The 26,708-nt window shown below is 46.2% G+C and overlaps 1 protein-coding gene across 3 annotated transcripts in view; it reads right to left on the reverse strand.

Annotated features, from left to right (window-relative positions):
• The window catches only part of TOX3 (TOX high mobility group box family member 3), a 111,841-nt gene that overhangs the window by 84,827 nt on the left and 306 nt on the right, over positions 1-26,708 (reverse strand). The window contains exon 1 of one of the 3 annotated variants that reach the window (XM_032325402.1): positions 25,731-26,292. The exons of 1 other annotated variant lie outside the window; for it this stretch is intronic. In XM_032325402.1, the coding sequence (XP_032181293.1) occupies positions 25,731-25,817 (87 nt within the window). In that variant the 5' untranslated portion in view covers positions 25,818-26,292. Of the gene's footprint in view, positions 1-25,730; positions 26,293-26,708 lie in introns of those variants that run through there. One more of the 3 variants, XM_032325400.1, reaches the window with a different exon arrangement.

A 26,708-nucleotide genomic window follows, 5' to 3' on the forward strand; every position in this document is an offset into this window, starting at 1 on the left:
CCTTCCGCAAACACTTCCTGAATGCCTCCTCTTTGACAACAGGGGTAAAGCAATGAAGAAAGGAGACAAGGCTCTCTGTCCTCACAAGGTTATATCCAACATGGAGGAGAGAGGAAACTGATAAAATAAGAGTATGTTTTAAGACCACACACTTGGAGAAAAACAAAATAGGGGCAGAGGAGACACAGAATATCAGGTGGAGGAAAGAGGGTTCAATTTCAGACAGGGTCGGTCATACATGGCTTCCCAAAAGACCCCGAGAAGAAGAAGGGAGATATGGAAGTATCTGAGGAGGGTTGGGGGCAGAGGGAGGTAAACCAAAGGCCCTGAAGAGGGGCGTGTGCTAGAGTTTCGAGTGATAACCAGGAGGCCAGTGTACGGCAAGAGCAGACTGAGCCATGCCCAGAAATTTCATGGTCAAGGACATCATGGCGGTCACCTAGTTAAGGCGGTGCGGGTGCAGGCCTTCATGTGGACTGTGACTCTTACCATGGACAGATCAGACCCACTGGCAAGTTCTGAGCACAGGAGCAATGGGAGAGATAATAAGTAGCTCAATTACTTTTCTAGAATAGTCACCACCATACAGTTGCCTTTTGGTCATATCCAAGTCCTCAAGGAAGGTAGGCTCTACCCCTCTATCATTTCAGCATCGTTTCCATCCACCACAGGAACTACACTGAACATCACAGGGTCCTTAAGCAACAAAGACTGACAGAGAATCAGGCAGTTGAAAAGCATGTCTGACCTCAGTTCCTCCACTGGGATTTATGTACTGCGGGCTACTAGGCTATTTGTGTTTATGAAGACATTCTGATGAACGATACTTTTTTTTTTTTTCCGTTCATGAAATTTTCAACATAAAAGAACCCTGAATTCCTATTTTGAAATCCATTGTGCCATTTTTATTCTGCCTGTATTTTAATATAGCATCAATATTTAACTACTCATTAAATGAAGTGTGACTTTTATAGTGAAAATGTCAGTCTTTGCAGTTCATTAAATTCATTTAAAGCATAGCTGCTTGATATTTTTTTTTTTCCTGGAAGAATAAAAGGACTATGAATTGAAGGCATAAACTTTAAATTTAAGCATGTGTTTTCCTCAAAATTAACATTCAGGATCTGGAACATTTTTCATAAGATTGAGGGACTGTTTGTATCTTCCTGCATTTTACTGAGTGACTGTCGTCTTTATGGAGTACAGAGCTGTTTATCACAGTTGGATATGACCAGTGGAATGTCACTGTGGACATTAAGATGTCATAAGCTATTATGAATCTCTGGAATTCTGCATGTAGTATTAAAAAAACATTATCTTGAACTATGGCATCAGAAAAAATAAAACCCTGGGAGACGTGAAATTTAATAACTCGCTGCATCCGATAGGAGCTAAAAGTGGCCTATTTCAGTTTAAAAAAAAAAAAAAATTCTGGTAGGACATTAGATTGCCTGAAAGGAAAGGGTATATTAAAGATGGAATTTGAGAAATGAATTCAAATGAATTTTTTAGATGTTTCCGATTTTTTTTTTCTTCCTAAAATTACTATGATTTACATGTATGGAGCAGTAAATGCAAATGATTTCAAATCACCACGGGTACGTGTGCATGATTACAAAGTCTCCTAATGAGATTTTGGAAGACTTCAGCTTTCACAGAACAAGACATAAAGAGAATGAAGGCTTCCAGGCCCTTCCTCCGCTGGCTGAAAGGGACTCAGAGGGCTGAAAGGGACTCAGCTCTTGGGACAAGGACAGGGCCACTCCAGATACTCCTCCCTCTCCTCCTCTCCCAGGGGTGCCCCTTGACGCCAGTTCCAATCTTCCAAAATGGAAATTTAAGCATGTCCCTTGATGTCCATGGAGCTATGAAGTACTTAAAGATAAAACCTAAACTCTTAAGGATAACAGCCTAAGACCTTCCGAAATCTGGCCTCAACTCTCCTCCCCAGATCTCCTGTCTCTGAGAAACCCCAGTTTTTCCCGTTCCTGACCCCTTGGCCTGCTGATGCTTTTACCTCACCCCCCTCCCCTGCCCTGGCACATGTCCCCTAATGTTCTTCCACTGAGGTAAAATTCCCCAAAACAGTTTCTTTAGCTGGAGTGATCATGATAAAAGAAAAATTCTACTTTATCCTATTCTGGTTTCAAACATCTAAAGAGAAAGCTATTTGAGTGGGGAGAAAAGAGGTTTGTGGGGTTTTTTTTTTAATTGTTCTTTTTTTTTTTTTAAGATTTTATTTATTTATTTGACAGAGAGAGATCACAAGGAGGCAGAGAGGCAGGCAGAGAGAGAGAGAGAGGGGGAAGCAGGCTCCCTGCTGAGCAGAGAGCCTGATGTGGGGCTCGATCCCAGGACCCTGAGATCATGACCTGAGCTGAAGGCAGAGGCTTTAACCCACTGAGCCACCCAGGTGCCGCTAATTGTTCTTTAAAAAAATAAAAGTGCAGAACCTAACTGGGACTGTGTGTGCCCGATCCCACCACACCTATGCAGATATAGTAAATAAAGTGACTGGAGATTCTTTCTGACGAATGCAGAAGGTGATGGCTGGGGGAGGGACTATCCGTGGGTTATGACGCGATACACTTGAATCCGTTCATGGGGTTGTTTCTTCCTTTTCTTTTTCTTTTGTCCTTTTCCCTGCAGCCCCTCTGTTGGAAAGGAAATAGAAAGAAAACTTGTCTGGACCCCAGAGTACCTACCTAAATTACTCAGACAGTAGAGCACCTACAAAATAAAATAATAGGACGCCTGGGTGGCTCAGTGGGTTAAGCCTCTGCCTTCGGCTCAGGTCATGATTTCAGGATCCTGGGATCGGACCCCGCATCGGGCTCTCTGCTGAGCGGGCAGCCTTTGTCCCCCCTTCTCTCTGCCTGCCTCTCTGCCTACTGGTGATCTCTGTCTGTCGAATAAATAAATAAAATATTAAATAATAATAATAATAATAATAAATCAAATTTGACTTCAGGCATCCTGGCCACTTGCTAGCAAGTGTGCATCCTGCCTCAGTGACTTTACCAGCTACATCTAGAGGGGCAAACACTAATTTCAATTCAGTGGCTACTGTCAAACGCTTATGAATTTATCTCATTGCTTCTTTGGAATCACAGAGAGTAAGGGCATGAATTACAAAGGCAGCAACCAAAGGAAGGACCTCCTTCCAGCCTTTGCTCCTCTCCCCGCAACCCCACTGGGAAGTCCATGGGGACAGGAGGTGCCCAAGCCAGTGCACGCACACGCCATAATATTTTCCAGTATTTTTGTATTTGGGGATAATGGCAGGAATACTCTGTAATACACACCTGCCAAGAAAACCGAAAAGGAAGAGAAACTTTAAAAACGTGTAATATAGCCCACTGAAAGATACCTTCCGGATTAAATTATTTGAATTATTTGTTCCTACCTTTAAACAGCAAAAATCTTGGTCTGTCATAAAGACATAAATGCTCATTTGTTTTCATTCAGATCTTCCAGAATTGACTCTACAAGAACTGCCCCTGAGCTCCGAAGTGGCTACTTTTTATAAAAATTTCCCACTGCCTCGAAAACATTCTCCAACATTCCCACTGGCTTAAGCATTCTCTCCTACTTTTCCGCCTAAATTTGTCACTCCCCAAATTTAATTACCCCAGAACAATTCAGTCATCGACAACCATCTAAAAGAGTATGGAATTTTTTCCCCCCATAAATCTATTCATTGAGATTCTACCGAGCCTGGAATGTTCAGGGAAAGATTCAATAATCAGGGGAGAAATGAGTTGCAGAAACTCAAAGAGAACAGAATAGCCAAGGCAGGAGATTAAGAAGCCAGGAGATGAGGGCTCACTGAATTAAACATTCTTAAGCAGACTTACATACATAATGAATTGGTCAATTCTGTCCAATGTTTCTGAAAGAGATTACCCTTCCAACAAGCCAAATGAGTGTTCAAGGATGGCAGCTCGGATGGATTCCCGAACAAAATAAGTGTTAATCACTTTATCTCCTCCAATCTTTTTTTGTGAAGAAGAGCAACTTTTCATTTCCATAAAGCCTTGAAATCGTTGGCTGGCGGGGGCTTGGGGGGGATGGGAGAGAGCTGGTTAGAGGATGCGGACAATGAAGTCCCTCAAAAGGGGGATTTCCTGACAATAAAACCCTGATCACAGCCAGAGAGGGGACATTGTTGTCTGCAGCACTCCCCCCTTTCCTTTGGGAATTCCAGGCATGGTAGAGAGAGAAGGGTCATGGCGACAACTGCGTTGGGAAAGATCAACCAGGTAGGCTTTGCAATTTACTGCTTGGGAAATAATGCCGGACCAGCACAATGCATGTTCTTGGAGTCTGTCCTTTCAAACCGAATGCTGCAGCCTCCTTGAGACATCCTCCCTCAAAATGGTTCAAAAAATGTGTAAAGTAAAAAACTACAAAATCCTTAAGCAAGGGACACTGAATTGTGGCATGAAATCTTATCATGAGTTACATGTTGAAATGTTCCTAAACCAGGCACAGTGCCAGGCACTGAAGACGGGGCAGGGAACAAGACAGATATGGCCACTGCTCTCTGGAAGCCAAGTCTGAAAGGCCAAGACTGTTTCTGAAATTTCTATGCATGCCACACCATACACAGCAGCCATTCCCAAGATATTTGAGGAATAAATGAACAAGAGACTTCTGAGGGGCACCTGGGTGGCTCAGTGGTTAAGCCTCTGCCTTCGGCTCAGGTCATGATCTCAGAGTCCTAGGATGGAGCCCCGCATAGGGCTCTCTGCTCAGCGGGGAGCCTGCTTCCCCCCCTCAACGCCCATGCCTGCCTCTCTGTCTACTTGTGATCTCTGTCAAGTAAGTAAATAAAATCTTTTTTAAAAAGAAGAAGAAGAAGAAGAAGGAGAGATTTCTGAGCATAGGATTCATGTGATTCAAGACAAAAAAAAAAATTAATTAAATTAAATTAAATATAAGCAGCATATAAACTGGAAGTGACCAGAAATCTGAAATAGTCAACTTGAGTCTGCCCTCAAATTAAAAGAAATCGGATGAGAAATTGAAATTTTTTTTTTAAGATTTTATATATTTATTTGAGAGAAAAAGATGGAAAGGAAGCACAAGGAGAAGGAGAAGAGGGAGAAGCAAGCTCCCCACTGAGCAAGGAGCCCCATGCGGGACTTGATCCCAGGACCCTGGGATCATGACCCACACTGAAGGCAGATGCTTAACCAACTGAGCCAGCCAGGCATCCTGAGAAATTGAAATTCTTGACAGTCAGGTCCTATCCATTATTCCGATACAATCACTGCACAGAGCTAGTCACCAGTTGCTCACCAGTGTTTTCAAAATTCCTCCCCAATGGTTTTGCAACTGACTTAGTTCAAGCACCTAGAGACAGGTAGGCCCCGATGGTGACAGTTCCCCAGATGATGGTCCCTTACTCCCTTTAACAAATGCAGGCCTTCTCTTCCCCATCCTCTAGATCACACAGCTTCCAAAATTAAAGACATCTTTACTAATTCTGTGAGATTCCCAAACAAGTTGAGAGAAGCAAAATGAGGGGAAACCGTTGGCAGGTGTCAAGACAGGTGTCGACTCCTGTACTTGGCCCTGGAGCCTCCCTTCCCTGCTGGCCATCCATGGCTCAGAATGGATGCCGGCCTTCGTAGCCTTTCTGAGGAACATGCAAGTGAGAGAGGCTTCTTTTAGCTCCATCAGGCCCGGGAGAAGAAACTGCCCTATATTTAGACAGATGCCCTTTGTAACAAAAGAGTAACTCATCCCAGTTAGCACTCCCTAAATGACAAAACAAGAAAGCTTTTCCAAAATATTCCTTTAGCTCAGTGGTTCTCAAGCCGGGGCAAATTTGCACACGTGCGTGCGCATGCACACACACACGGAGAAGATCTGGCAATGTCTGGAGACCTCTTGGGTTGTTGTCACTGTGGGTGTTACTGGCATCTGGTAAGTAGAGGTCAGGGGTGCTGCTAAACATACCACAATCACAGGAAAGTCCCACAGCAAAGAATGATGTGACCCAAAACGTCAATAGTGTTCAAGCTGAGAAACCTGACCTAAGTATAGAACAGAGAGGGTCTACCCAGCAATGCTCAAAGTGTTAACGTCTCTCCAGTGAGTTCTGTTAAAATATCAAAATATTCTGTGGCAAGATTCTTCTCCCATGGTCCATGTTCAGCAACCTAACCTTATGTTAGGAAATGTCCCAGATCTCAGGACAATAACAGTATCTTATAATAACCATGATGACAATAGCTAACATTAAATGGTACTTTGTATGGGGTTACAATCAATACGTAACAGCAAATACTATTAGGATTCTCTACACAGTTAGCTTCTCAACTACAATAACCCCACGCCGCAGGTGAGTTTCGAAGTCCCCAGAATCTAAATGTGATGGGGCAGGACTTTCTTGGTTTCATTCACCACTGTTTACCCAACACCCAACAGAGGAAAATGCCCATTTTAAGAGAGGAAGACACTAACAGGCTCAAGAATGTGCTGGAGCTCCCGGTGCCAATAAGTAAGTGGTGGAAATGGGTTCAAACCAGGCTTCTGCCCGCATGCCTTTCCAGCCTGCCAACTACTCGATATCCGAGGACATCAAAATCCAAAGTACTTCTTGGGCCTGACCTTAGATAAATAAAACTCACAGCAACTTAAGCAGGAATGAATCAGAGACTGCTTTCCAAAGTTACCAAAATAAAAATGTCCACTTTTCAGGAAGCTGGTTAAACAAAACAGTGACCCCAAGACAATGGTGAAGTGTATTTGCATGGCCATGAGTCACTTGAAATCAATCTGAGAGGGTGGCTGGTTTTACAAGAAGTTAGCTGCTTCTTTCAATTTGAGCAGGGCTCACAAAGCACCAAGCAGCTTTCCCCAAGTCAAGCCAGCTTTCTCAAAGGACAAATGCCCTGGGTGAGCACAGAAACTCTTTTCAACCACTGGGAAGCCAACTCATGGGTCATGAGATGCACGTGTGGACCCGTCAACACTTGACAACAGGTCCAATGGACGCCCCAATGCCAGTCCAATCTTCCCACACGTCCTCAATTCAGATCGATGCTGATTCTGGCATGATGCAAACTTTCGGGAATTTGTATTTTTTGAATAATAAGAGAGCCCAGACTTATTGAAAGGCTCAGGGAGTGAACCAATTTCCCTATTTTCACCATTTCAAGAGATGCCATGATTCCGGTGGAAACATCCTGTAAGAAACAAATTCTAGGGAGAGCTATAAATTGAGAATTACATTCATCTTTATAAAAAGACCAAAAGGGGAAGTGTACAGTTTTTTAGTTCTACAATACTGGCACAAGTAGACTTTAGCTTTTTTAAGTGGAACTTTCTCTTGTAGAAAGATAAGCAAAGTATCCTTGACACTACACAAACATATTCATCGCAATTCTAAGTACCTGAAGTATTTATTCACAGCCTGCTTTTCTCCACAAAAGGAGTTAGGGGTGAATTTTTAAAGTACTTTTGACTTTAAAAGGAGAGGTAATACTTAAAAGAGTCAAGGCAAAGAAAAAATAAAATTAAGAAGGTAATAAAGCCAAGATGGCCAGCACACGGAATGCGTGTACTACTGTGGTCAGTTACATGTTGGTTTTATGTCGGACTCCAAGCTTCTTGGAAGCTAATGCCAAGAAGGAAACGAAAATGACAAGATTAGTAACACTCCTAAGATAAAACTAAGTGATTTCTTTTTTCAGCTCTTCCTGATACAGTAAGCTAAGACGACTCTCTGGTAAATCATTATAAAAATGGACACTCTTGGGTGCCTGGGTGGCTCAGTGGGTTAAGCCGCTGCCTTCAGCTCAGGTCATGATCTCAGGGTCCTGGGCTCGAGCCCTGCATCGGGCTCTCTGCTCAGCAGGGAGCCTGCTTCCCCCCCCCCCCCTCTCTGCCTGCCTCTCTGCCTCCTTGTGATCTCTCTGTCAAATAAATAAGTAAAATCTTTAAAAAAAAAAAAAAAAAAAAGGACACTTGATATGTAACAGGCTATATTCTAAACAGAGCCCCCAAAAAGGACATTCACAAAATTATTATTCATTAACTCCACTCAGTGCAAAGTGAGTGTGTTAATTCCACACATGAGAGATAGCCAGGGAGGGCAACTGCGCAGGGCCCTTCGCAGTGATGAGCCATCATGAGCAGCTCCTAGCCTGGCAGAAGCCTCCCATCAGATTAGGTTCTCTAGATGAACGGAAGCACTGCATCTTCTTCAGGCCACTCTCCACAAATATATCATTTCTAACAACAGAACACTTAATAAAGATTCAGCAGCAGACTTCAAGACTTTAATTTCTGATAAGAAACCAAAGAACAAAAATGTGGTGTCAGTCATTAAGCAGGACTGGCGAAACTTAGCATCACAAACAAAATTTCCCAGAAAGTTGAATTCTAACCTGTACACGTTAGATCCCAGTGGGAACTTTAAGTCAGCGACTAAAATCAAGCAATGAGGGTAATGAGGTGTTGTTGTCCTCCAACTTTAGGTGGAATTCGCCTCATGTCTTAAAATGTACCATCTCTTTTTCCACTTCACAACTAGATACTGCTTTTTTTTGGTCTCTCTTCCTTATTTAAGAATCTTCTAGATCACTTTCAACCATTGTCACTCTTCCTGTCTTCTGTTATCACTATTCTTACTTTTCTCATTGGTCTATCAGAATTCCCTTAACTTGATTTGGGTTTCTTCACTTGGTTTCTCCCTTGAACTTCCACAAGTTTCTCTCTAATAAGCATGCAGCCTCGAAAAATGCGGAGGAAGGAGAATGGAAACGGCTACCCACCATCCTGCCCCTGCTTGAATGGCAGTAAATTCAAAGTGTCAAACTATGAAGAGAAGCTCTTCATAAGAAGAAGAAGATCAAAGCAGTACATATCGTAACTACAGAGTTGCCTAGGAATCTAAGATTGAGACAAGCCACAAAAATGGAAATACGTACTATATGATTTTAGCCCACTGGCAGTTAGAAACCTGTTAAGCCAAAGCCAGAATTGAAGAGGGTATTTGAAAAATTATTAAGGAAGACAGAGCAAGGCTATTATGCCACCCAGAAAGCTATTTATTATGAACAACTGGGATTTGGGGGACAGGGAAAAGAGCGATTTCAAATTAATATTTTCAGAACAACTAATATATCTATGTAATATCTGAAAATATTAAGACAGGCAATCCTACTTTGTGGTTCTGATCTATAACCACTACAGTGACCTTGAGCAGAACTCTAAAACTTAAGAGAATTCACCAGCTTTTTTCTAAGGAAGTTTGGTTTTCCTTAATGTGGTAACTCTGGCACTAGACATGGAGGGTCTTCGATGTCAAACTGAAGACACAGCAATTTATCCTGTCGGCCAGTTCTCTCAATATCTATTACACACAATGGACTGATTTAATTGGTGTATGAAGTTTGTAAAATGTTCATAGTTGTGCATTTATTGTATGGGTAATTTTTATATATTGCAAGCTATACAAGGTTGCCTTAGGCAACAGTGGAATTAATTTTAAAATGAGTCAATGCAGGGAGGCCAGGGTGGCTCGGTGGGTTAATAAGCATCTGCCTTTAGCTCGGGTCATGGTCTTGGGGTTCTGAGATCGAGCCCCACATGGGGCGCTCTGCTCAGCAGGGAGCCTGCTTCCCCCCTCTCTCTCTGCCTGCCTCTCTGCCTACTGTGATCTCTGTTTGTCAAATAAATAAATAAAATAAAATAAAATAAAATAAAATAAAATAAAATAAAATAAAATAAAATGAGTCAATGTAGGGGCACCTGGGTGGCTCAGTCAGTTAAGCCCACAACTCAGGTCACAATCTCCATGCTCAGTCTGGAGTGTGCTTGAGATTCTCTCCCTCCGCCCCTCTCCCTGTTCTCTCTCTCTCTCTCAAATAAATAAATCTTTTTAAAAAAACATAAAAAATAAATTTAAATGGGTCAATGTAAAGAAATTCAAATAAATAGCAATACCCATGGTAGGTAGATGTGGCATAGATAAACGTGGCGGATCTGAGAAAAGACTGCTCGGCACAAGGACAAGTGATCCGAAGTGTTTTCAGAAGGAGAATGACAGCTTACACTGGTATCCTTCCAAGGATTAAAGCAGAAGTGGGCCACAGATTCAGCTGGAGATGGGAGAAATGCAGGGTACAGGGGGTCAATGAGGACCCTGCGACTCTAGGCAGAGGCCCAAGCTAGGATCCGTGGAAACACAGACACAAAAGAGATCATCAGAAGGAAAAACAAAGCCCACATGAAGACTCACAGCACAAAGGGAGTGAAAGGGGACACGTAATCGAAATTCACTTTGTGTACCTGGGAACACAGGGGCGTTGAGAAAAATGGCAAGAACCTGAACAGGAACTTCGGTTCCATGAGGTTTATGTTGGACTTGAACCGCCATCCCGCCATAAAGGGACGGCCTCCCGTAGAGAGCCACGTGCCATCTAGAAGGTGACACATACAGGTTAGGGTAGGGGCGGGGATCTGAGACCTTGGGATCAGCTGCAAAAAGGGGCCACAGTCCCTCCCACCTTCCTGTGTCTACACCCCTTTGCGACTTGATTGTTGATGCTTCTCTCCTGGGCATATGGAATTTATATCCTTTCCCCTTGAGTCTGGGCTGGCCTAGGGACTGGCTCGGGACAGCAGAGATGGCAGAAGCAATGGTGCAACGCGTCTGCACCTGGGCTCAAGTGCTTCAGGGCACCCCTCAGAACGCAGCCCCCAGGAGGGCTCTTGGGTACAGCGTGCTGGAGAAGCGGGACTCTGTGAAGTGAGAACTGACAGGGAGGCCCCAGCTGGAGCTGGCCAACAACCTCCAGAAGCAAAGTCAAGCCTGCAGTCGACCGCCGACACAGCGGGGAACCCAGCCTACGGGGCAGACTGGCAGAATCACGAGGGAGATGGGTTTGCGGGTTTGATGGTTTGTCGGAAGCCTCAAAGTTTGGTTTGTTACACAGTAAGAGATGACTGATACAAACAGTACCAGAGTGGGAACAGCTGAAGACAGAAAACAAGAGGCACAGACAACGTCAGAAGAATACAGAGGCAAAAGAGGAAGAAGCCAAGTTTTAGGAGGATGTCCCCCAAGGCCTGGGAAGAGGCTGGAGAGCAGACAAGGTAAGAGAGCAACAGCAATTGGAAGCGGCCACATATACAAGAGTAGAGAAAACCAGGGACATGGGAAGGGTAGGGGAGACACAGGGATAGGGCAGAAAGACAGAAGGTCAAGGAGTCATCAGAAAAGCATAACCCCAGGGCTCAGGGCAGTGGCTGGCCTAAGGAGGCACTCCATCAGCTTGGATGAGTGAAAGCAGTCAGGTCTGGCAAGATGGAGTGCCCTCGCTTCAGAAGAGCGGGAACATAGTTTTGATAATGGAACAGAGGGGACCTGCAGCGTGTTGGGGAGGGCCAGGTGAGAAAGACATGGAAGCCTAAGTAAAGATTTCCGGTTTGAGGAACTGTTCAGAGACATGTTGGAACAGGGCCCTGTGGAGTCAGGAGGACTTCTGAATGGGCATGGTCCTTTCTCCTGGACTCTACAGTTCAGAGAGGGGCCAGCGGCCAGCAGCAGCAGGAGTCCCCTGGCAACCTGTGGGCAATGCCAGTTCTCAGGCTCACCCCAGACCTGCTGATCTGCATTTTACCCAGAGGCCCAGTTGACTTGCATGCACATCTGAGTAGAAGCAGCACCGCTCTGGAGGTACAGAGACAACAAAGTGAGAGAGCCTTTAATTACATCTTGAGAAAGTCATTCTGTTTTGAATTCCCTTTCAAGCTTCCCATTGGCGTCTCCCACACTCCAAGATAAAATCAAAGACAAAGTCTCAGTTTGGTGCTAAGGGGTCTTCAATACCTTCCTCACACTTGCAAATCTCCCTTTTCCAAACAGAGGCAAAGCCTTAGGCAAGCAAGGTCTCCAGTAAGCTTTGGATAATGGTGTTTACTTCCCTTGTGTTTATTTTCAGGATTTTCTTCTGTGTAAGGAAAGTGATAGGGTTTTCCATTTGTGGTGGTCTTCATTTCACATTTATCTAAGGGAAGAACCAGAGTTCCACAAAAACATGAAGCGAAACAGAATGTGGATGGAATGAGGAGTGAGCCAACGTCATCGCAAGGGAAGCGACACTCAGCAACCTGAAGACTGGAAAATCCTTGTGCAGGTCTGAAGACACTTGGGCACTGGTGGAAAGTACAAAGGAACGAAACAGGAAAGACGGGAGCTGTCTGTGAAACCAAGAGTATGCTACACTCAGGAAGGATTTAGCCCAAAGAGGAGAACTGCTCTCCCCTGGGTCTGGAAAAATGACAAAGAGGGACAGCAAACTATCAACGTTCCCCATAAAGTCAAAGACCAGAGCTCCCATCTAAGGAGAGTAGGGCTGGGTAGACTATACCAGCAGAAATCTTGGACCAGCCATTGTGGAGAATGGCCAAGAGAATCAAGAGATGAACAGAAGTTTGACACAGCAAAGGCCCAAGTGCTCATCGTTAGTCAGGAAAATGGACACCGAGTTCAGTCACCCTCACGTTGAGAGAGGTCACCTCCTGGAGGCTGATAGAACATAGACAGCAAAAGGAGAGGGGATTGTGGCGCCTGGGTGGCTCAGTGGGTTAAGCCGCTGCCTTCGGCTCAGGTCATGATCTCAGGGTCCTGGAATCGAATCCCACATCGGGCTCTCTGCTCAGCAGGGGGCCTGCTTCCTTTCCTCTCTCTCTGCCTGCCTCTCTGCCTACTTGTGATCTCTGTCTGTCAAATAAATAAATAAAATCTTTAAAAAAAAAAAAAGGAGAGGGGATTGAGGGGGTTCGTAGGGGCTGAGGATGGTGACAAGTCCTTGTCATCAAGGCTGCACAACGGTCAAGAGTTAACAAAATCGGCCCGTGGAGGGACAGAGGAGGAAAGAGTATAACGAGAGCATAAAGAACCCCAGGTTTCTAGGGAAGACGACACAGGGGAGTCAGAGGTAAGCTGGGTTAGACTGAAAAAGAAAAGCATCAAGTAAAAAAAAATTTTTTTTTTAAAAGTCTAGTTTAAAAAATGTTGGGGCACCGGGGTGGCTCAGTGGGTTAAAGCCTCTGCCTACAGTTCAGGTCAGGATCCCAGGGTCCTGGGGTCGAGCCCCGCATCAGGCTCTCTGCTCAGCAGGGAGCCTGCTTTCTCCTCTCTCTCTCTCTCTCTCTCTCTCTCTCTCTATTTGCCTCGCTGCCTACTTGTGATCTCTGTCTGTCAAATAAATAAATAAATAAATAATCTTAAAAAAAAAAAATGTTGCCTAAAGATTGACCTGTACTCAAAATTTTATTACCAATGGTCAGGACTGCTGAAATGGCAGTATAAAAATTCAAGAGGTATTTTTTAAAAAGAAGAGAAACGTGGGCCGGAAATAAAGGTAATCAATTAAAATCAGGACATAAGGATTTGCAGTTCCTACAAGAAGAAGATAAATCATTGGGTATTTTAAGCATGCCCCAAATAAAACCCCCGAATGAACAAAGGACTGAAAAGCTCTCTCGTCACAGTGCATCGCCAAAAGGGGACCCCTCCAAAGAGCAAATGAAACTAAAATATTGAATAAGGTTTACCAAAATATAGTGCTATACTTGGTACACAAAAACCTCAAACATGAAGATACCCAAGAAGTCTTCCTTGGACCTCCCCCATCATTCACTCACTCCCATGCACCTGCTGAAATATGCATTTTGTCCCTGCCTGTCCACTCATCCCTTCTTCCACAGCAGTGGAGTATGTAGCGGGGCACAAGGCCAGCCACAGCATGGACCACATTTCCTGGATACCTTAAAGGCAGAAGTGCGGCTATGCATCTCAGTGCCCACCAATGAGAAATAAGCACGTATCACGAGGCGGCCCCTGGAAACCTCCCTTTTCCCTTGACCATCTTTCTTCTGGTTAGACAAGGATGTTGATGGCGCTCTACACTGCAGGGTAAAGGGTCACATGGAAATCCGAGGTGGCTTGGCTCCCAGGTGTCTACGAAGCCCCAACAGCTCTGGACTGCTTACCCCTTGAGTTCATTAGAGAAAAGAGAGGTGAGGGTCTACCTCATTTATGCGATTGCTACTCAAGTTACGTTTTTTCTGCTGGCCCACCTTAACTAACACACTCTTCTTTGTCTTTTAGCAAAGTCTTCCTGTCCTTGACCATTTGACCTTCCTCGGCCAGCCTGGATCCTTGGGATTGAGAACAGTCATTTCAAACTGCCCTTCTCGCAACCCCTGTTCTTCTCTCGCTCCTGCCTAAGCAAGACGCAGGCCCTTGTCCTCACCACCCCTCGCTCTGTCCCCTGCCAGCAGCACACGATACAATGAAAGGGGAAATTTAAAATAAAATTTAATCTTAAAACCATCCAAGAGGGATCATCCTTTCAACCCCAGGCCAGTTCCTCAAGAACAGGGCAGGTGACCCCTCACCATCGCCTCCCACTGTCCCCAAGTATCTGGCACATAGTAGGTCCAGCATGTGTGTATAACTGAGGGTTTTGGAGGGGAGGGGGTCGGGGGGTGAGCCTGGTGGTGGGTATTAAGGAGGGCACGTATTGCACGGAGCACTGGGTGTGGTGCATAAACAATGAATTCTGGAACACTGGAAAAAAATTCAAAAAATAAAAATTTTTTAAAAAAAGAAAGAAAGATTAAACTTCCACGAGGTCTACTCAACAGTACTCTGACTCATCTCCAGTTCGCTCCTTATCATGCCTTCCTTCCCATGCTAAGCACTGTTCTAGAGGCTGGGCATAGAGTGGTCAGCAAAGATCCCCAACTTCACAGAGCTTTGCATGCTAGTGGTAAGGGGTAAACAGGGAATATATAAATGAATGAATGAATGAATGAATGAACAAAAAAGTTCAAACAGAGATACACACTACGAATGAAGACAGTGACTGGAGGTTGGTGGGGGGTGGTGGGGAGGGATTTTAGATATTCAGATGTTTTTATTTTTTTATTTTTTAAAGATTTTATTTATTTATTTGACAGACAGAGATCACAAGTAGGCAGAGAGGCAGGCAGAGAGAGAGGAAAGGAAGCAGGCTCCCTGCTCAGCAGAGAGCCGGATGCGGGGCTCGATCCCAGGACCCTGGGATCATGACCTGAGCCGAAGGCAGAGGCTTTAACCCACTGAGCCACCCAGGTGCCCCAAGATATTCAGATGTTTTTAAGAGGCGGGGCCATACTGGCAGGGTAAGACACACCCAGCCAAGGTGGAGGGACCAAGGGCCAGAGCGGAGGTGGAAACAGGCAGGGGATGGATCCTGGGTTTGTCAGTCAACTCCCCCACCCGTTCCTCCTCACGTTCTCCTCTTCCTCCCCGCTGCTTCCCTCCCTCCTTCTCACTCTGTCTGTCTCTCTCCCTCCCCCCAACTTCTTGTCCACTAAAACACACATCTGAATCTTCAACCATCTTCCCTTTCTGCCCAATTATCTCAGAGGAAGGGGTAGCCAACGTTCAAGGCGAATAGCCCTCTATCTACAGCCTTCATTCCAGCACCAACTGGTCATCCGTCCATCAGTACGTCACTCTCTTCCTGTGTCTGTATTCTCCCCTTCAAACATTCTCGGGTACAGCTGAAACAGCCTCTCATTTCCTCCCCCCCAAATCAAATGGTCATCCTCTACATACATGCACCCCACAAAACTGGCACATATCGAAATACCCACACACACGCCGAAGAGATGCACCCACACACACATACAGGCACACATCCTTTACCAGTCTCTGGTGAAACCTCAGCTCTGTCACCAGACATGCCGGCATCCCCAGACCCACATCAACCACCAAAGGAAACGTCTACAGAGATGCAAACTCATCTCCTAACACTGTCCCACGGGACCATCCTACACAGGCCCAATGGGAACTTTGCTAGGGTGTCACGCTTACACAGAAGGCCTGCTTGGAATTCCCTCTCCAGCCTTCTCTTCTCTAACACCCCTTTTCCACCTTGTCCTTTCCAAACCCTCAGCCTCTGTGAGCTCCTGCACCGGACCACACACGCCCGCCCCCCGCCCCCCAAAAACCACTTCTCTTGTCCCATCCATTCCTGAAGTTCTTTTACCTACTACAGTATCTCCCTTAGGCTCACATATACTCTCTTTCTCTGTTTCTCTAACACACACACACACACACACACACACACACACACACACACACCATGAATGCTCACATGCACACACCTATGGGGACGTGGGGACGTGCCTTGGAGTTACTGCTGGAAGCCTCCCCCCACCTGAGTGGGACCTGACAGGGAAGCCAAGAAGGAAGTGTTGATAACATCCCTGGAAACTCTGGGTTCAGTCATGCCTGAGAGAAAGGTCACTACCCCTTTCCTATTTAATTAAAAGTTTAAGGACTTTTTCCCATTTGCAGTTGAAAGAATTTTCACAAATCCAACAGTTTTAACTACCTCTCCATTAAACACTTCTATCGGAATTTATATAAAAGCCAAATAATAAGGGTTGAGGTTCTCATTAAAGACACACAGGTATATGGGCGCCTGGGTGGCTCAGTGGGTTGGGCCGCTGCCTTCGGCTCAGGTCATGATCTCGGGATCGGGGATCGAGTCCCGCATCCGGCTCTCTGCTCAGCGGGGAGCCTGCTTCCCTCTCTCTCTCTCTGCCTGCCTCTCTGTCTACTTGTGATCTCTCTCTGTCAAATAGATAAAAAAAAAAAAAAAGATACACAGGCATAAAGGAGGAACAAGACAGATCTACTGAGGGGTGCCTGGGTGGCTCAGTCAGTTAGGTGTCTGATTTCGGCTCAGGTCATGATCCCAGGGGCCTGGGATCGAGCCCCACATCAGGCTCTCTGCTCAGCCCGCTTCTCCCTCTCCCAATTGTCCTGCTTGTACTTACTCTCCCTTTCTCTTCTGTCAAATAAATAAACAAAATCTTAAAAAGAAAAAAAAAAAAAAGATCTACTGAGTATGCTGGAGTGTCCAATGTTTCTAGTAAAGTTTAACTCCTCTTTTACCCAGAAAACCAACTTCCAACCAATCATACGTATTTCATAAAAGATTGGTAGTCAGTCAGCATTTGGGACTTCTACCTCCTATACCAAGATTTTAAGAGAAAGTGCAAAAACTTTTATTATTTTAAAGTACATCAAACCCCTTGCTCATTACAAATCAGAGGGGGAAATTACTACAAATTTTCACAATATGGTACCATCCCTGAAATCACATCAATGTGGAGTATTAAAAACACTCACCTCCCTCACCATGTTTGATAGAGCTCTTCTGCATGAATGATTCAGTCAATGCAGAAATGACCACATTCAACTTGCACCATTTAGAATAGAAGGCCTAGCTTAAAATGTCTCTCCTCTAAAAGAAGGAATCCATAACCTTCCCACAGGCGTTTAGAGCAAAATCCAAATACTTCTCGGTATTGGCCAGTTTGTTTAACTTATGGATTGCCAAGACATTCAAATTATTCTTTTATAAGTGAAGTACAATCAAGTTAAGATTAAAGACAGAATGTTGGTCATAAGAGAAGGGCCATTGCCCAAGGTCAGATGTTCTGCGCATAAGCACAGAACATATTTAAGAGAACATGGCCTCCCTGAGGAAGGGATTAAGGATACAAACCCGGCAAACAAAGAAAACAAAATAATCTACTACAAAGGGAGAAGGCAAAACCTATCAGAGGCTCACGCAGACCTTGAACAAAAGCCTCTACTTTATTTTAAACAGGGTTTGGGGAGTTTCGTTTTTGTTTTTGTTTTTGTTTTTGTTTTTAAAGAGCTCAATCCACTTTCCAAATACCTTTTATTTGTAAGCCTCCTTAGCAAAAACCCCATCCCTCCTCATTAAGCACACTCAAAACAGATTCTCCAAGGTACTCATGACTTCACTCATGTCATAAAATCCAACTAGAAATTGCACCACTTACATGAAGAAAAGACACGAAACGTTTTAATTCCTAAATGGCTGAGAGGGTTTTCAATTACATTATTATAAATTTTACATCATTCCCCCTTAATAACAACGATTTAAAATTGTTTCTTCCCAAACAACTATTGAGATAAAAAGGCTGCACCATCAAACACACACACACACACACACACACACACACACGCACACGTACTCCTTTTTTATACCATTGTTGCAATGGTACAGCAGGACTTCCAAGTTTTCTGAGTCCCACACATACTTCCTGAAACACTGCCTCGCCAACTGGGGAGGTGAGTGTGCAAACTTTGGGGGGAGGCAGTCACTTGCATTTCCATCACTCTACTGCCTACAGGACTCCCACTTGGGTCCGCCTCAGCCCTGAGGGCTCTCCAGTGCATTCATGCACGTGTCTACATGATGTCTCTGTGGGAACATAGCACCAAAATAGCCAAGATCAGCTTTCCCTTTCCTTCAAAACCAGCTTCTTCTGTGACATCTCTGCTTCGGCTCCAGACCCTACCATTTGTTGAGAGCCCTAGTTCAAACACCCTGAGTCACCGGTGCCGCCTCTGTCTCCCTTCTAAGTTACAGAGATGCTCTGTTCAGTGCCCTCCTCTCCCTCCCAACCATAGTCACCTCACCTTAGTTGGACTCTTCTCACACCTTTATCTCCATTGGGTGGTGGCATCCTCTCTTGTTCCCCCTACCTCTTATCAGGCTCTACACTAATCTAGTCAAAAGGTCAGATCCATTCTCACAATGTACAACTCCATCCACGATGCTGGTCCATGCCAAAGTCTTCAAATGTGCTCAGTGGTAGAGCTGGTTGTCTTTCCAAAGGCCTTCCTCCTCGCTCATAGAGCATTAAGATCATTGATGTTCATGTGACCATGTGCCTGGCCCCCAGGGGATGACAGGGGATTGGTCTAAGTTGATCACAGCAAGCTCCTTCTTTGTCAATGGCTGGCCTATGCCCATCTGAGGTCAGCTGATCCATTTCTGACCAATAAATTTAAAAATCCAATGGAACTGTTTCCAGGAAAGCTAGTCCTTCTTATTAAGAGATATATAGAAGAACTTTTGCTATCACTTCCACCCCCACTGCTATCTTGCTTCCTGTTTTGCATGCTATCATGTGAGGATGTGATGTCTGGAGCTACAGCAGCCAATCTGTGACCATGAGGAGATGGCTGAAACTTCAAGAATGGCAGAATAAGAAGAAAAAAGGGTCCTTGAAGACATGGTTGCTTTCATCCAAAATAGCCTGAGACTGACACCCTAACAATTTCTCTGTAAGTAAACAAATGTCCTTACGCTTTACACCACTGTCTGCTGGGTGTTCTGTTACCTACAGCCCAAAGCATTCTCACAAACTCTTACAAGGAACAAACTCTTTGCCTTACTACTGGAAGGTCCTCTGTGCTATGTGTTGTACTCAAAGCACAACATCAGCATCAAGTGGGAGCTCCAGCTTAGACTCCAGGATTCAGAACCTCTAGGGGTGAGGTCCAACAGTCTGTGCTCTAAAAAACTCTTGGGGTGATTCTTGTGCATGCTGAAGTTTGAGAAACACTCTCCTATAATATGATCACAAATTACTTTTTCCTCATTCACCTATTACCCTACATACCCTAAGGAATACTGGGGTCTGTATTTCTCCAGTGGTGGTAACCCCACTTCACTAGGTTTGAGCATCACATTTTTTGCTTATTTAACTTCATCTCTTCTTAAAATTTTCAAACTCAAAGCCTCCGGGTGCTGGTGAGGGACACCAAGGCCTAAGTATGAGAAAGTCAGAGTGGAGAGGAAAACATGGCCATGCAAGGGAACAGATACAGGACTGCCAAATTTATGATTATGTCAAGGAAGGAAGGAAGGAAGGAAGGGAGGGAAGGAGACAAGTCAAGAAAACAGAAAGGAAGGAATGAAAGAAAGACCTAAAGACAGACAGATTTACATGCAAGATTTTTAGACATAGACAACTAACTGAACTTTTTAAATTACTGGTCCAAATTAGATAAAACAAGTCCTCAGGTGGACTCAGCATCCCCCTGACTGTCTGTGACCCAAAACATCAAGTTCTTAAAATATGTACACGTACTTTGAATGTTGTGGCCATCTACATCCATCTACTTGATCTAAAACGACTATGATTATTTTTCTGTGGCTTACTGTGTATCAGCCTTTCCTGGGCACAGGGTCTTCATCAATGCCCCCCTGTTTGGGGTGGCAAAATGGTAAGTTCATGGACCTTTAGTTAGTGTCAACAGGACTATTTTATCCATCAGTCAGTGAAGATGACATCTAGAAGCACAGGCCTCTCGAGGGCTTACAAAAATGCTTATGATGTAAGGAAAAAATTAATTGGCCACACCCCTACCACACACATGTGACAGAGTTTAAACAGATGCCTACAACATGTGAATATAAGTCAATCAAGCAGCATCAGCTCAGATGGCACCGTAAATGCAGGACGTGGACACAGCATTTTAACGTCTGATATGATGTGGAGGGGAGCCAGACCAACAGGGCTTAGGACCTGCTGAGGTCTGGAAAAGGCCCCGAGTTTCAACATGGAACCAATAATCACTCCGTCCTAAGTCTTGTCTACTTTATAGCAATCCCCAACTTCTTGACTCAGTTCTACTGCTCCTTAAGGTTGCTTACTCTAAAGGATTCCCAGCCTGAAACAAAGTTTTCAACCATGGCTGCACGTTGGAATCACCTACGGAGCTTCAGAAACACGGCTGCCTGGTTCCCAGTCCCAGAGGCTCTAACTAAACTGCACCGGGGTAAGGCTGTGAGGCTGAGTATCTTTCACGAGCTTCACCCCACTTACCATAGCTCGAATATAGCCAGGGTTAAACCCCCACCATTTTAGAAACATTCTGGAACACTCTCTCTGACATAGTTCATCTACCCAGTTACACCACCTCATTAACTAGATTTTCTTTCTACTGCCAAGTCTTGGAACAAAGGAAGACCCTGGTGCTATCAAGCGCTCTGGTGATCTAGAACAGAGGTCAGCAAACTGTTTCTGTACAGGGACAAATACTTAATATTTCAGGCTTCACAAGCCATACCGTCTCTCTCACAGTGACCCGACTCTGACACAGCAGCATGCGAGCAGCCACAGACAATACATAAACAAATGAGGGGGCCGTGTTCTAATAAAACTTTATTTATGGACACAAATGTGAATGTCATGTAATTTTCACACTGATGAAGTCATCTTTCTTTTGATTTTCTGCCATTTAAAAACAGAAAGACCATTCTTAACTCACAAACCAAGCAGGAACAGGTGGTGGGCCAGATGTGACCCATGGGCCACAGTTTGCCAACCCCTGATCTAGAACTATTCCACAGACTCGAGACCGACAATTAATGAATGACAGAATTTATATTATCCAATTAGAACTATGTTGAAAGTGGTCAGATCCTACTACCTGCACCCATTCCACCGAACTGTCCACGCAGGTGGATGCCAGTAGAGCTGTCCATACAGCTGAACATAAACCATAAATGACTTACTAAAAAATGATTTTCAAACCTCAGCTGTATCTGAGTTTATCAAAGACAAAACCCTGCAAAGGAGCAGTACACAAGCATGTTTTAAGGGTCTTACATAAGGATTTCAATAATGGGTTAATTTGCTACCAACATTTAGCATTCAGGCTATTTCACATAAAAACTCAGATTATCATTCTCTTGGAAAAATAACTGCAAAATGCAGATACTGGGCCCAAACGTTGGCATGGCAACAATCTAGGGATGCTGAGCAAGGCTACCCTTTTACACGGGGCATGTTCTCCATCTGACCACAAACCCTATCTTCATGTAGGCTAACTGGCTGTCCCTAGAGGCATTTTGAGTTTATGACCCCTTGTCTACTGTCCTTAGAAAAACCTTCTAACTCTTTCACAACATGGCTTCAATAGCTATCTTATTTGAAGACCTCACATGGAAATCACTCAATCTTCTCTCAAAATTCAACACCCCCATACACCAGGCCCTAGAAACAAAATCTCTGGTTCTCACACCAGTGCAAGGTCTCAACTTAAAAAAAGTTTCACTCAAATCCCCCTCTCAGTGTGGCCTCAATTTGAACCACGGTCTCCAATAAGATAGACAAATGACAAACGACCCTTCAGGTCTTCTTACTCTCCAAGCTGGCCAAGGTAGAGGACAGCCCAAGGAGGTGGGGCAAAAGCACTCACATTAGAACACCTTAATTAAGCAGAGTGATCAATCACACATATAGTAATTAGAAAGCAAGATTTGGGATTGATAAATTAAAACCAACCAAAGGCCATTCTGCACAGGGTAAGAAGTCAAGAGCCAGATTTTGGAAGGGGGCAGGGGGTTAAAAACAATCAAACAAAACAAAACAAAACCTAAGAATACACAGAAAAAGCTAGTAACTAGAGTCTGGTCCAAGTTCATTATTAACCTACTGTGTCATTTCACTTGGCTCACACCCACCTTCAATACAATAGTTTATTTGGGGGTGGCAGACTTCTGACAACTACATGCTAATTGATCTGATGCATATTATCTTACTGGTGAAAGGACTGTGTCCTTTCCCCTTCCCTGGGGAAAGAAAAATTCCAGATATATAGACAGTGGATCCCTACTGCACTTGGGCAACATAAGCCTAGCCCCGCCCCCCACACAGCCTTTTTAAAAAATATAGGTGTTAGTTTAATTTGTTAGCCACATCAGAAAAAGGAATGTTCAAACAGTAGATTTTCCACTTGAAATTAAAATGGAAATTAGCCCTTAGAAAGCAGAGATGACTGTAAGTTTATACATCAGCGGCTGGCTCATGAATTATTAACTGATTTTAATGATCCTGGCTATATTTTATTTGAAGTTATTCTCCTACTTGCAATGACTTTTGAACCCTCAAAACTCTTTCATCCATTATCCATAGACAGTACACTTTCCGAGCGCTGACATTTTAAAAGGATCCATATACTCACAGAATGTAAAGATAATACACACAACATATAATTTATACGGAAGACTCTGGTCATTTGTTAAAGAGAGAAATGAATGAAACCCTATTATTCACGGTTGGTAAATAAATTTAAAGATAAGTGCTAACTTTTCACTTGTTAAGCCTGGAGCAGAGGGTTCTGAATTTCTTCTAAAAAGTTTCCCAGATGGTAGTTAAAAACAAGAAAGGGCAGAAACATACTTTGTTTGAAACCCATCATTTTGCCTCCGGAGTGATAATATACCTCACCGAGAGTTAAGTCTTAAGAGATTAATAATTACAGGTATTTCCAAATTAAAATAAATGCATGTCTTCGTATGCTAGTTTTTACACTTTCAGTATAAATCTGTACTGAATAGTACCACCTCAGACACACAAGTTAGCTGTGAAACAAAATGCTATAAACCCTTAATTATCACTTGCTGTTTTATACCCACGAAGTTAATACTTCCTCTTCTACTACATTCTCCCTATAAAGAAAAATCACTGTGAATAAAATTGGGTTTTTTCTCTGCTCAAATTAAGAGTACGAAGATAAAGTATTGGGGCTCAAATGCAAGATTATTGGATTTTTATCTGCAAGGAATTAAATGCGGACATCCCTTAAAAGAAGTACAATTTGATTTCCACCAATATTAAGCACTGTGTCTAACTTTCATAAATCAGATATACACAGCACTTGGGACCACCAGATCGGTGAATTACTAAGAAACCAGGTTGTTCCAGGCAAAAAGCTGTGTAAAGAAAATATGACAGCAAACCAACTTGCATTCTCACTCCCGAAGTTGAACAAGCATCTCCATAAATAACGGGTGGGTTTCGAGCTTTCTATACCCTCCTGAAGTAAATGTTCTGAGTTTAAATGGGCTCAAAATAGCTTTGCTCAAAAAAATAAAAAAAAAAAAGAGACACACACACAAAACACCCACAATTTCCTCTGGTCCCTTGAAGTACCCTTGGGATCGCAGTGAACAGAGAGATTTGCCACGCACTACAGAGACTGGATTAGCACAAAAGGTTTCTATTTTGGTGTCATTCGAGTGTTGCTGATCTTAAATCAGAGAAAGAAGTAGTTACATTAAGCAAGGTAATGGCTTCCAAAAATAAGAGCATGCCCAGTTCTCCCAGGCTTGCATACACAGGCTAAGTTGTAAGCAGATAAATAATACCCCACTGGAACAATTAGGTGTGTTCTCAGAAACACGACATACTTAATTAGGCTGCCCAAGTCACTAACTGAGCATACAAGGGGGACTTTTTAAAGCATTTAATAACCTGAGTAAATCCAAAATCAGAGGACAGAAACTAAAACCCTTAACCCTGGCTACTGACAGAGGCCTTTTCTTGCTTCCCTTTCTAAGCTTCACGTACCACTCTTGGAATTTTGAGAGCATGAACGCTCCCCCCCAACCACCAACCCCGGCCCTCCACCGCCAGCACACCAAAGGGTTAAAACACACTGAATAATGTCCCTTGGTTCTTTACTGGTGGGGAGGCCCGCGGTGCCAGGCGCGGGGCTGGGCGACGGGGACAGAGGGGTTAGGCAGAGAGACCCTAAAGGTCTTTCACAAACTTCAGCACTGGAGTTGGGAACGGAGTATAAACAAATAGAAAGGAACACGAGCCTCCATCAGCCACGGGGCACAGCAAACTGTTCCTCACTCTAGATACAATCCCTCCTCTTCCTGTTATTTATTCATTAGTTTTGTATAGCACCTTTCTTTCAGCGGCTCCTTATTTCCTCCTCTGTTATCCAAGCAATCATAAACAAACTACGATTTGAAAGAAAAGGGGGGGGGGGAGGGAGGAGCAGGGGGAAGGAGAAAGAAAAACCACATTCAAAAGGCACAGGCCATCCAGAGCACAGCTCTTTCTCTGAGCATCGCCCTCGGGGTGAATGTTTCCTCCAAAGCTTGGACCTGGGGGCTGCAGGAAGGACCCAGAAGGGGAGTCCACGCCGCCCTGGCCCAAGGGTTGCGACTCCAGCCCCGCCTCGCCGGTCCGAGCTGCGCCAGCTGCCCTTCCGAGACCCACCTTCGCCCACCTGAAAAAACTCGGTCCTCGAAGTTGCCGCGGGGGAGTGGGGGGAGAAGAGGTGGGTTGACCCAGGGCGTGGTGGGGAGGTCTCCAAGCCTGATCTCCCCGAAATGCAAAACTTACCCCTTCCCAAAAAAAATGAAAGATGAGAAGCAGCTTGGAGCTAACGAGGGAGGGGCTGGCACCTCCGTTCCGGGGTCCAAGGCGCCCCAGCGAGAGGGCAGCAAAAGCCACCTGCGGGGGTCCCAACACTTCGCGCCCCCACCGCCCCCGCCCAATCCAGGGCACGCTCAAAAGTTTGTTCCTTTCCTCCCCCCGAGCGGCCCCGGGTCCAGCTCTCCAGTGCGCGGGGAAGGTAAGAGGGGTTGGTGAGGTGGGGGTGTGGCGAGGTCGTCGGACCACGAGATCGGGGACTCGTGAGGTGCCCCCCCCAACTCAGGGGCGCTGCGCCCATGTTTACTAATAACAACAACAAAGAATCACAAGCGTGTCCCCTCTTTCAGTCCTCGGGCTGCTCTTCGCTTCTTTGGGGCAGCAAAGGAGAGTCGGCGGGGTTGGAGGGGGGAGTTGAGGGGGGAGAGAGAAGTAGCGCCGGCATGGGGACAAAAAGGGGGGTGTAGGAAGGGGGCAGAAAGAGTAGAGTGAGAGAGTTGGACAGAGACGAAGGCGCAAAAAGGAAAGGCGTGGAGAGGGGAGAGAAAAGTGCAGCGGGCGGGGAGCTGGAGCGCGGGGCGCGCCCGGGATGGGGAGGTGGCCCCCGCCCCGCCGCCCCCCGGCCCCGGCCCGGTCACCTTGCTGTAGCCGTAGTAGCCCAGACACTGCGCGAAGTCCAGGCCGGCGGGGTCCCCGGCCGCCGCGGGGTAGAACCTCACATCCATGCCGGAGCCGGGCCCGGGGCCGGGGGCCGGGGCTAGGGCTCGCCGGGGCCGGTGCCCGCTTCTTCGAAGCCGCTAGATCCACCGTCGGGGGCGCCCGGCCGGGGTTGCCCGGGGGCGGCGCGCGGGGCTCGGGGCCGCAAGAGCGCTGCGACCGGAGCCCGAAGAGCCCGGGAGAAGCGGCCGCCGCACACAAAGGCGCGGCCACGCGAGCCGCGGGAGAGCGGGAGGCGGCCCGGGGGACGCGCCCCGCCGGGGCACCGAGGCAGCGCTGCGCGCGGGCCGGGCGCCCGGGGCGCGGGGCGCGGCGCGGGGGCCCGGGCGGCGCGGCGAGTTCAGGTGCGCGGGGCGAGGCTGGGACGGCGGCGGCGGCGGCGGCTGGCCCCGCTCCTCCTCCTCCTCCCCGGGCGGACTGAGGAGAGGAGCCGCGGAGACAAGGGGCCCGGCCCCTCCCCTCCTTCTCCCCCTCCTGCCTCCGCCGCCGGTCCCCTCCCCGCGCCGCCGCCGCTCCGCCCCTCCCACCGCGGGCAGCTGGCGCGCCGCCCGCCCCGCCGGTGCGCTCCTCGGCCCGGACCGCCCCCGGGCGCGCCGACCCCGCCCCGCTGCGGCCCCTGCCCCTCGCGGCCCCTCGCGGCTCACCCCGCGCCTCGCGCAGCCCCGGCTGTGCCCATCGCGCGCGCCGCGGCCTCCCCCCTCCCCGGGGCCCCTCTTCTCCCCACCTCGCCCCCCCTTCCCTCTCCGGTCCTCTTTGTCCCCGATGCCTCGGAGCGCTCCTCGCTCCCTTCCGCTCCTCGGCCGCTTCGGCGGGCCGGCCGCCAGCCCGGTGCCCGGTGTGGCCCTCCTACCCCCCCCTTTCCGAGCCCCGCTTCGCTCGGCCCCCAGCCCCGGCCACCG

The sequence above is a fragment of the Mustela erminea genome, chromosome 19 (genome assembly GCF_009829155.1).
Source record: "Mustela erminea isolate mMusErm1 chromosome 19, mMusErm1.Pri, whole genome shotgun sequence".
NCBI classification, from domain to species: domain Eukaryota; kingdom Metazoa; phylum Chordata; class Mammalia; order Carnivora; family Mustelidae; genus Mustela; species Mustela erminea.